The sequence below is a fragment of the Alternaria infectoria genome (genome assembly GCF_024043175.1).
Source record: "Alternaria infectoria strain BMP 0036 chromosome Unknown scaffold_22, whole genome shotgun sequence".
NCBI classification, from domain to species: Eukaryota; Fungi; Ascomycota; class Dothideomycetes; order Pleosporales; family Pleosporaceae; genus Alternaria; species Alternaria infectoria.
The window spans coordinates 149,636-161,061 of NW_026250711.1; the positions used below are offsets into that span (position 1 = coordinate 149,636).

The following is an 11,426-nucleotide window of genomic DNA, read 5'->3' on the forward strand; positions in this document are numbered from 1 at the left end:
AGGGCGATCGGAGGACGGACATGCGAGCCGACAGGGGTCCCTTCACTAGCGGACCAATTCACCCCCGCCGTCATCCCGCAGCTGCCAGCCAAACCTCCAACTTCACTTCACTCATGCGACTTCAGCCATGGCGGGAACTCTAGAGCAGCTTGATCAGACCATCGGGGAGGTACTCGCAGGCTGGAACGTCGTCAGCACCCTCATCGCCTTCACCATCGTCGGCTTCTTGGCCTGGATCATCTATGACAGCGCCGATGCCGACACACACCCGCTGCTGCTCGCAAGACAGGCAGTAGCTTCGTATGTGAGGCAGCCGGGAGAGTCTGCTGTCTTCCGCTCTCCCGAAACTCCTCATGGCTGTATGAGCACCCCACCATATGTTTGCAGCCGTTCCAGCTAACATGCGCCAGACCCTCTTCGTACCGGGCTTGCCGTACGACCCCCGGGCGCTCCCATGTACTCGGCCGGCAAAGATGGAGATCTTCGCGATATCTGGCGACGTGTCACGGGCGAGATCCCTCTCGAGAAAGGCGCAAAGTCTAGCGGCACTGCAAACATCATGACGGTCTTCGGAAAGGAAGGCGTTACCGAGCACAAAGTTGAAGACGTTACCAAGGAGATTGCTATTCTCGGAAAGCATCTTCAAGATCGCGGTGCTAAGAGAGTGGCCATCTACCTCCCCAACAGTCTCGAGTTCCTCTCTGCACTCTTTGCGGGTGCCTTCTTCGACTTCACGCCTATCTTGATCCCATACAACCAACCACACGAGACCCTTGCCGAACTCCTCCTTCAAACGAAAGCCGATGCCCTCATCGCCGAGGCAGGCTCTGTGCCTCTTGCTGAACTCAGTCAGGGTGTGTCCGGCCTGCGTTCCATCGTCTGGACTGTAGAGAAGACAAGCAGGCACATGGACTGGAGCGAGGTACCCGAAGGCATCGGCGGAAAGATCGATGTTGCTGTTTGGCATGAGCTTGTACAGGAACAGAAGAATACCACTATACCACTGCCGTCGAATCCCGGCAAGCCTCGAAGCGTTGTCTTCCTCTGGCAAGAGGCCGTTGGAAAGCCGGCAGAGGTTGTCGAATTCACGCAACAGGTACGTAAATCCACCATGCTGACATATGCACACTAACAGGAACAGAATCTGACCGCCGCCGTTGGTGCACTTGTCACGTCCCTTCCTGCCGCCCACCGTCTAAATGCCTCGGATACGTTCCTCCCCGCAGACGCCTTTACACACTCCTACTGTCTGTGCCTGACGCTGGTTGCTCTGTTTTCTCACGCGACAGTTGTCATTCAGTCGGTTGCCGGTCCGGGTGTCGATCTTGAGCTGGCTACACGCTCCATCGCTCCTACGGTCACAGTGATCTCAGCCGAAACAGCTGCGAAGCTTCACAACACCACCAAGACATCAGTAACGGGTGGACCTCAGAAGTTGGCCCATTATCTTGAGACGCGCATGTTGACTGCTGGCCGCCTGCCTACCGACAATCTCCTCACAAAGCTCAATGCGCCCAAGAGGGCGGCTGTCGGCACAACACCTGGAAAGCTGCGCTTGGTCTTTGTGTCTGAACGACAAGGCCTGAACACACCACCACTTAGCTCAGAGGACCTCTCCGATCTACGCATCTTCACCAAGGCGCGTGTCGTATACGCTTTGACCACAGCCAAGGTAGCGGGAGCCGTTGCGCAAACCAATATCTACGATTACCGGAGGGAGACAGCGTCGAACAAGCACAGCCACTTCGGTGTGCCCCTCAGCTGCGTGGAGATCAAGTTGAAAGATACACCACATCTCAAGACAACAGACGAGCAGACCGCAGGCGAGCTAGTCGTCACTGGCTCATCGGTTGTGGGTGGTGAGGTCCACCTAGGCGTGAATGCGACCATCCGAGAGGACCATACTCTGGCGTATGTATAGCTAGCGCATTGAGCAAAACGCGGAACTTGAACATACTTGTCTTCACGAAACTTCTTCCAAATGACCCCCGTTCAATCTGCCGCTCAAGGCTCTTGACATGTGCTCAGCTCAATGACACCTCTCGCATGTACGAGATTACGCGACTGACCCAGGAATCCAGGCCAGCTTGTGCAGTAGTCGGCAACGACGTGCATGCGCCCCAAGTACCGAGACACACTGATTTTCCCCCCTCCACAAAGCTTTTCAATTGCTTGCACCCCTAGTAGGTACTACGATACACTATATCACTCTCTCCGTATTGATTAGAGCCGTCACATATATGTGTATCTGTGGAGGAGACATCGTACCTATCGCGTCGCGTGGGGATCATCTCTCTGGGGTAATTTGAGCCGAAGCGCAACCGAGCGGCGCCTTCGCTAAGACCGAACCGACTGGGGTGCTTATCTGCACCTGCACCACCGTCGAATGACAGCCGGCCCCATCTAGCAACGGTCGCATTTCCCAAGGACCGAGACCTTGGGTACAGCCGCTAACCATCATGACAAGCTGTGTGAGTGGTTGTTCGTTGAGCAAAAGGCTGCGAGGAAAGGCTCAAGGCGTTCGTCTAGTCCAGCTGAGTCTCGATCCATGTCTCTAGACGAAGTGTTGACATGGTCGGCTCGTGGCGCTTATCTTATCGTCGCCTTGCCAGAGATATAGACGTAACGTGAATCCTGGGCGCCCGCTGTTCGGAGATCTGCACTGAGACTGTGCGTGCTGCTAGAGGATAAGAAGGCGCTTGTGTCCGTCGCGCGGAAAGACCCTCAAGGATAAAAGGTTCTCCCCATCTTTACAGCCCTTCCACGTTCTTGGTGGTCGGCACGGTAGGCTTCAGGATGCCGTTGATCGAGAAGCCGCATTGGACGCTCAGGGTTGAGCAACCCAAGAGCACGTTTGCGGAAGGCAATGCGCGATGGTAGGTCCGAATTGGAAACGGAGATGCGCGATGATGAAAGTTTTGTGCTGATTGATGGTATACAGGACGAACAAAGATCTTGACCCTGTTCCGAGGCATGGTAGGAAGTGGGGTGTGACGAGCTTCATCTCGTATTGGGTGTCGGATGCGTTCAAGTACGTCTTCGCCAAACTTTCAGAATCAACGAAGTAAGAAATGCTAACATCAACTCAGCGCCGCGACATGGCAATTCGCATCCAGTATCATCGCAATCGGTACATCCACCACGTTCCCACCAAACACAATCTGAATCAACTAACACCACCCCCAGGCCTCACCTGGCGCGAATCCCTCGGCATAGTCGCCCTAGCCTTCTTCATAATCTCCTTCGTCATCGCCCTAAACGGCGCAATCGGCGTCCTCCACCACGTCCCCTTCCCCGTCATCGCCCGCGCCTCCTGGGGTTTCTGGGGCTCCTACATCGCCATCGTCTCGCGCGCCATCCTCGCCATCTTCTGGTTCGCCATCCAAAACATGAACGGCGCGAATTCCGTGCGCGTCATGATCGGCGCCATCTGGCCCTCTTTCCTCACACTGGAGAACGGTATCCCTGAGAGCCAAGGCATCGATACAGCGACCATGATCAGTTTCTTCATCTTCTGGCTAGGCAGTGTGCCTTTCTTGGTTATGCATCCCAATGAGTTGAGGTGGCTGTTCATGGCTAAGAGTATTATTGTGCCGATTGCGTGGATTGCGATTCTCATCTGGGCGTTTGTGAGTACGGATGGGGGAGGTGAGATGTGGAATCAGAAGGCTACGTTGACGGGGAGTGCGTATTCGTGGGGGTTCTTGTCGAGTTTGACGAGTGTTATTGGGAATTATGCTACGTTGTCTGTGAATCAGGTATGTCCTCTCAGCCCACCATGGAATCCGTTGGGAGTTCCGTCTGGAAATCTGGACAACATGCTAATCGTAACCACAGTCCGACTTCTCCCGCTACTCCCGCGTCTCCGTAAAATGGCAATGCATCTACGTGCCCTTCCTCCCCATAGTCTTCACCTTCATCGCCTTCATCGGCGTAGCCGCCACCTCCGCCGGCGCCGTCAAATACGGCACTCTGGACTGGGACCCCATGGCCCTCATCGCCCACTGGGACAACCGCGCCGCCCGCTTCTTCGCCGCCTTCTCCTTCGCCCTCGCCGCCCTCGGCGTCAACATCTCCGCCAACTCGCTCTCCGCTGCAAACGACCTAACCGCCCTGTTCCCCCGCTACGTCAACATCCGCCGCGGCCAGCTCCTCTGCGCGGTTCTCTGCTGGGCGCTAGTTCCATGGAAGATTCTCGCGTCTGCCGGTAGTTTCCTGAATTTCATGGCTGCTTATGCGATTTTCCTGGGGCCGATTGCAGCGATTATGGTGGTGGACTTTTGGGTTGTGCATCGTGGGAAGTATGATACCTTGGCGCTGTACCAGTACCACGGTATCTACAAGTACACCGCCGGTTGCAACTGGCGCGCTATTGTCGCTTTTCTCGTTGGCGTTGCGCCGAATATGCCGGGGTTCATCCAATCTATCAATCCGGCTATTGATGCGGGTGTCGGTGCTAGGCCGTATAGCTTTGGTTGGTTACTAGGATTTACGGCGACGGCACTGGTGTATGGGCTGTTGGAGATGGTGGTTGCGCCGCCGAGGGAGACGTTCATTGATAGGGCGGTGTATCCGGATGAGATTTACGATGAAGCGGGTGTGGTGGATGAGGGGATTAGTGTGGGAAGTGGAGAGCAAGGAAGCGCGGAGAAGACGGGGTGGAAGGCGAAGATGACGAGGATGTTGTAGATGGGAGCACGAGTTTCTGTAGATCTAGGCATGGGGAGGTTACGTCTGGTTTGTACAGGCACATGTAGGAAGTGTGAGATACATTCTACCGATCTTCAATACGTTCCCATTCGCAGGTAGATGGACATGTCCTGGATGGACTATAATGAGGATATGTGAAGGGAAAGAGCGTTACTTCCTCTCCGACGTTACACTGATACGACCATGTATGTCATATAAAATGAGCATCCAGCCAAGACATTCAGACAACAGACATCTCAAATCCACCTCCCCAATCTTCTCACAACCCCAAAACAACCCCCACCCCCAACCCCACAACCGCAACCAAACTCCCCATCCCCATCCCCACCGTAACCCTCCCCCCAGCCGCATTCCCCGCATCCCCAGTATCACTCACACCCCCACTCCCACTCGCAGCATTAACCTGCAACCCATACGCCGTCGTCGTAACCAAACTCCCACTAACCGTCGTCGTAACAACACTCGTCGCCGTCGTACTAGCCTCGCACCCACTCCAGCTGGTCCACGGCGCAGAACTACTCCAGGGCCCTGCTGTCCAGCCAGGCCAGTCGGATGGCGGGCATGCACTGCCGTCCCACCATGCGGTCCAGGGGCCTGACCGCCAGTCTGAGCGTGTCGACCAGTCGCTGTAGGGGCCGAAGTTGGAGGAGCCCCAGGGGCCGGGACCGGAGGGGCCTAGGGGGATGGGTTAGTAGGGGTTTGGATCGTTTGGGGGTTTTGGTGGTTGAGAGAGGGAGGGATTGGGATGGGATGGGGTGTATCTTACCTCCCCAGTGTCTCCCCGGTCCACCTGGGCCATGTGGTCCACCTGGTCCCCAGGGTCCTTGACCCGGTCCGTAACTACCAGTTGGCCAGGGTGCGGCGGTTAGAGTCGATGGGATCTTTCCGGCTGAGAGGAGGGATTCATAGATCGAAGACCATTTTCCTGGGTCGGAGGATGCCCATGGTGGACCGGAACCATACCATGGATCAGTTGATGTAGGGGCTGGTGTGATGCTCTGGCCGAGGATAGGCGCGATGAGCGCTGTGACGGTTGCGAAGGTGAACTTCATGTTGGTAGGTAGTATTGGCGTCGTGGTATTCGTGTCTGTGTCTGGAGAAACGTTTGTTGTTATGTCGTGTAGACGTAGTAACAAACAGTATGCAGTGACTGCCTTCGTGCAACGATACCCAGCCCTGTCAATGTCGTGTCGTGCCTGTGTATTCTCAACTCTCAAAACGTCTCCCACACGCGAACACCGCAGCATACAAATACCCTTAGACACGACATACGCGGCCCACTCGTTCATTGGACGCCATCATAGCTTACCTACTACTCCGTCATAGAAACGCGTCCGGAGGGGGCCCGCGAGGCTCAGCTGAGCGTTAGTCCACCTTACGCTGGATGGCAGAGAAGCGTAGGATCAAAGATGACAAGCAACAACGCTTACAAGCTTACGCGTCCGCAAGCCTATACACGTACTGTCTCGGCAGCCCTTCCATATTTCCCGAAAAAGCGTCATTGGCATGGTGATGATGCAGGGTCAGGCTTTCAGCCTTGTGGCATGCCGTAGCGGAGCGTAGTGGAGCGTAGTGGAGTTTGCAAATAGGCGATCAAAGCTTGACGATGAACTTGCATTGGTCGAACATGGATAAGGCGATAGGTGATTGGCTAGATGGTGTAGATTGAAAAATGGGCGTGTGACTATAAACAGAAAGGGCGGCGTGAGATGTGCTGCAGCGTGCTTTTTCGGAGAATGGAGGTGGGGAGAAAACGCGGAGAAACGTGCTGTGGTATTACCGCGCATGCATATGTCGGTTGTTGGAATTGCGTGCGTCCTTTGCGTTAGCAAAAGTAGAAGCTGAGAGTAGGATCGCTTAACACTATTAGGGAGTTGAAGCCATTGTGTTCGCTGCGCATTCAATTTGGCAATGAAGTGTCGCAAGTTGAGGTTGAGTCGAGAACTATACCCAAACGTATGATGCAGAGACCCCACTGTCGATCATCGGCGGAGACGGAGGCGCAAGCACCGACGAGACGCTCACTCTGACACCACCATCGCTACTCGATTACGCTCGAGTATGACTTGTGTGCGACAGCGTACGCGTCCTGTTGATGTTAGAATTGAGTAATACACTGTCTCGTGACGCTGACTAACCTTTAGTAGCTGCAAGACTATCGTGCATGTTACCTTTGATCCATTGTCTCGTAATGATAATGTTGATTTCATGTCAGACCGAAACAAGCCTCAAAACTGGTAAGATGAAAGTTAGGAATTCCGGCAGTTCAAGAAGATGCAAGTAAAACAAGGCGGTCCGCGCAAGCAAGGCTACACTGCATAGAGGCATGTTTTCCAATGTCGCATATGGATTTTAGTACTAGCATGTCGTGTGTACGCATGTCAGGCACAAAACGTTGACAAATGTGCCAAGTCCATTGGTACTTCCCCAGACCCTGCGAGCCCTCACTCATTGTGAAATGCCACCATATCTCCTCCATGAGACGCATTCAACGATGCAGTGTACATAAAAAGCGGTTGTCATGATCGTGTTGGTATATTCATCGCCAGCGCTCTCTTAGCACTACCTAGTTCACGTCGGGTAACCGCACAGCGATGTCGCCTGACTGTGTAATGTATCGTACCCAAGGTAGCGATGGGTATTGCAACTGCATGTATGTTAGCTGCTGCCTCTTCGATCATACCATTGCTTGTCCTTACCTTTGGCTCGATGATCTTCAGATACCGCACTTGGATACCTGATGTGGTAAAGTACGGAATCTCGAACTTGACGTTGATGGGCCTCTTGGCCTTTCCACCGCCAACACCACCCATGCTACCACCGAAGCCTCCCATCATACCACCACCTTTCTCATCATCACCGCGCACCGATGGCAGACCAAGTTCAGCACGCATGAGGAACTCCTTGCCACCACCAAACTGCTTGATCTTCCACACTATGGAGGATGTCTCAGGCGCGTAGTGTACGGTGCCAATGTTTGTACGGAAGCGAGGGGTGTCTGCGTCTTCGGGGACAGGAATCGAGATCTGGACGTTATTGGCGGTGCTTCGTCGCTTAAACTGTGCTCGTGCCTGCGAAATGTTAGCCTATTACACCCCGTTGTCCAGAGATCTGCCTACCTTCAGCATGTACTCGATCCTGCTGCCTGAATGGCTCTCGACTATGCACTCTACCCAGATGAGGGGCTTGACTTGTGTGTTCAGGCGGTAGCTCATCAGCTCGAACTCGCCGTCTGGTGGAATGAAGCTGATGGTCCTGTCGTTCTCGAATCTCGATAATCGCACGCACTGGTGGAACTTGACATCCTCCATCTCGACGGCCTTTCCTCGTGTAGCCCTTCCGGTGGTCTCAAACATGGCTTTGTCGTTCAGACCCAGTCGCAACTCAGGCATACCCGACAGGTAGCACTTCATCTTGACAGCACCCAGAATCTCTGATCGTAATACGCTGCCGGTCGCGGAAACGAGGAGGTTGAGCGATTCGATTACGTCGAGGAAGACTTCGTTCTTGCGGTATCGGATACCTTCGCTTCGCCAGCTGACGGCGTTTGTGACTGCGATGGGTGGACGTGCGATTTCGAGCTTGTGCGACTCTTGTGTGATGTATCTGCAGACTTATTATTAGTATGGAGCCATAGTACAGCTGTATGAAATGCGTACTCTTGCAATATCTTGGTCTCGGTGGTTTGTGGGTAGCCAAAGTCCATCATCTCATCCAGCAGTTCGTAGATAACGACAAAGTTGTCTCTTATGCTCTCTTCTTCTAGCTCTTTGAAGTATTCTGTAAAGACCTCGACGATCTTGTGGAGGAACAGGAGAATCTCGGCCGCATTGGTGTTGCGCTTGGTCAGGGCGAGGAGGTAGAGGTTGTTGTGGCGGATGTAGAGGTAGTTGATGCCTTCGCTGGAGAAGCATGGTGGGACTGCCGAGCTCTCGTCTTCGGCCTCGCTCAGTAGGATGGGGAATTTCTCGACAGCTGACATGGGAATGTCACCGCGGTAGTTGCGCGCCAGAAGGGTCTATGCGATGGTCAATAGGTAGCCCTTCCAGAGGCCTGACCGCCATACCTTGCCCTTCAGGTCGAGAAAAAACACCGCCGACGCCATGGTGAGAGACTGTGAATGGTATGAAGAAGAGGAAAAGAACAATCAGCTATCGGGTCATGGTGCGCAAGGAAAGGGCGATCGAGGGGTATACGTGCTATGTCCTGGTCGCGTCTCGGTGATGCCAGAGTAATTGCGGCTCTTCCCGCGCGCCAAGACTCCTCAACGCACTAGGCCCATACAGTCGCAACGCTGATACTTATGCCTGGGGCCTTTGATCTTTTCCACCGCACATCGAATCTTAATCCACATCTTTGTCCTCATATGCCAACAGGTTACGATCACAGAGCGTTCATACATGGCCACACTGTAGCGAACCGCATTAGCTGAGACAACCTTGGAAGCTACACCCCGCATTAGCGAACTCCAGGCAGCACTATGGCCATCTCTCAGGCTCAACGTCTGCTTCGTCATCGGATTACAGCTCCATGCTGTCACAATGTCACTTTGCCATCTTTGCAGCGGTCTCACTTTCTCGAATCTCTACCCCCCGAACTTCTATCGCCATGCCGATGATCTGGCTGCATTGGAAGCGTCGGCCGCAGTCTGTCGTCTCTGCAGGATGCTGCGCGGTTGCATCGACTACCCCTATATTTACTCAATGCAATCGCAACTATATCTTCGAGGCACCACTGATCAATGTGTCACTTCTCCTGAAGGTCGCAAAGGCTTTAAGGCTTCTGTAAAATTGCAAATCATCCCGGGCGAATTGCGCCCGTGGCAACCAAAGATGAAGGGCGCTTCATATGTAGGCATCTGGACGAAGTGGAAACTGGCGGCAACCTGCATGATGTTGTCGGTCGAGGAAGGTATTGAAGCGTGCTGTTCTATCCTCCATTGTCTAACCACCTTCTCTAGGTGACAAGTTGGGCTCAGAGCCCATTCTGCCCGGCACTAAATACTCTTTCGTTTCCGGTCGTGTTCAACTAAACGGCTTGCCTTCACAGGCATATTTCGATTCCCTCAAGCGCTGGTTGGCCAACTGTGAGACCAATCACACAAGGTGTCGCAACGATTTTCCGGAATTGCCAAAGCGAGTCATATGTGTGGCCGAAGAGGGTGAAAGCCCATATCTTGTACGAGGGGAGGGTATATACGCTCGCTATATGGCTCTGAGTCATTGTTGGGGCGATTCAAGAGAAGGTATGACCACGACCGAGAATGTGGAAGCACATATGCATGCCATAGATTGGGCCGCGCTTCCGAAGACGTTCAAAGACGCCATAATTACTTGCCGTCGGCTTGGTATCAAGTACATATTTATCGACAGGCTGTGTATCGTGCAGAATTCGCAAAGCGACTGGGAAGAGCAGTCGGCGCTCATGGGTTCAATCTATCATGACAGCACCGTAACACTGGCAGCATCAGTAGCCAACGACTCCTCAACCGGGATCTTTGTCCCGGTCCGTCCATCTGAGGACTTCAGGAACGATGTTGTCGCACTGCCATCATCATTTGGAGACTACAAAGGACAGGCTTTCATCACCGCCCCCACCTCCGTCAATGGCTGCATGCAGGTACACAGCTCGGCCGATAAACTTGGCTCCACTGTCTTGGACTCCAGAGCATGGGTGATGCAAGAGATGTGCCTGTCTCAAAGGACGATAAGCTTCCTTGAACGCGAGGCAATTTGGTGCTGCTGCGAAACATCACAAGATCAGAATGGGCAAGTCATGAGAGCGGAATATAACCTCAGTGTACGGAACAATCTGGGGTTCCTCGCCAGGGCCTTCCAGAGGTCTTGGTACCTAGAGGACCCAGAAGAAAAGAATTGGGAGACGACGATATGTTCGAAAGACAGCTTCGTATGTGATGTTAACCAAGCGGATGCTTTGAAAGAACATACTCGTCTCGTAACGTCAGAGCCACTGCATATTCTGGCTCATGTTACTCAGGGCGGAAAAACACATCATGTCCTCGATCTTCGCGCGCCTCCGTATCGCAATATTACTCCACCGACCCTGATCCGAGCAAGCGACGACCGCGCTTTCTACATGTTTCTCATAGGCATCATACAGTCCACCATACATAACCTATGGTACTCCATGGTAGATTCGTACAGCGTTCGCCAGCTTACGTTTCCTTCAGACAAGTTACCAGCCATGGCAGGCATCGCATCACGCGTACAGGAGATCACACACGATGACTATCTCGCGGGTCATTGGCGCAGGGACATGGAGCGCTCACTATTCTGGGAAAGCTTCACACTGGATCTTAGCGATCCTCCCGCCAGAGCGGTCAATTATCGAGCGCCTTCCTGGAGCTGGGCAAGCATTGACGGGCGCATCAACTCGCCCTCACATAATCTAGCTCGTGGTGGAGCCATTCCTCCACCTATCCAGATAGTTGATGTGAGCACTCGAATCGATGGCAATAATCCGTTTGGATCCGTTAGCGACGCAAAACTCGTCATCAATGCTCGCTGCATGAAAGCTGTCTGGGATGCCGAACGTGCGGAGTTCCGTTTGGTGGGATACTTTAGAACCACACCAGGACCTTTACTAGGTGCAGCAACATTATATTTCTCCTGTTTGGATAGTCTTGACGGTACTTCGGCTGGGTACTGGCGCTACGACGACCGAAAGCATGGTGTTCTACCTGGCCCGCCTCTTGG

General features: G+C 53.6%; 2 protein-coding genes across 2 annotated transcripts; one reads left to right on the plus strand and one right to left on the minus strand.

Moving 5' to 3' along the window:
* Positions 1–127: 127 nt before the first annotated feature.
* J4E92_009239 (uncharacterized protein) lies at positions 128–4,689 on the plus strand (the record flags this gene model as incomplete). Its single annotated transcript, XM_051500588.1, has 8 exons — positions 128–359; positions 411–1,096; positions 1,142–1,911; positions 2,757–2,876; positions 2,942–3,031; positions 3,090–3,130; positions 3,187–3,758; positions 3,838–4,689. The coding sequence occupies 8 exons, from the start codon at positions 128–130 to the stop codon at positions 4,687–4,689; spliced, it is 3,363 nt and encodes a 1,120-aa protein (XP_051349160.1).
* Positions 4,690–7,276: 2,587 nt separating this feature from the next.
* APM1 (AP-1 complex subunit mu-1-Iike) lies at positions 7,277–8,815 on the minus strand (the record flags this gene model as incomplete). The annotated part of the gene is made up of 5 exons (XM_051500589.1): positions 7,277–7,357; positions 7,410–7,781; positions 7,830–8,316; positions 8,370–8,728; positions 8,777–8,815. The coding sequence occupies 5 exons, from the start codon at positions 8,813–8,815 to the stop codon at positions 7,277–7,279; spliced, it is 1,338 nt and encodes a 445-aa protein (XP_051349161.1).
* Between the last annotated feature and the right edge of the window lie 2,611 nt (positions 8,816–11,426).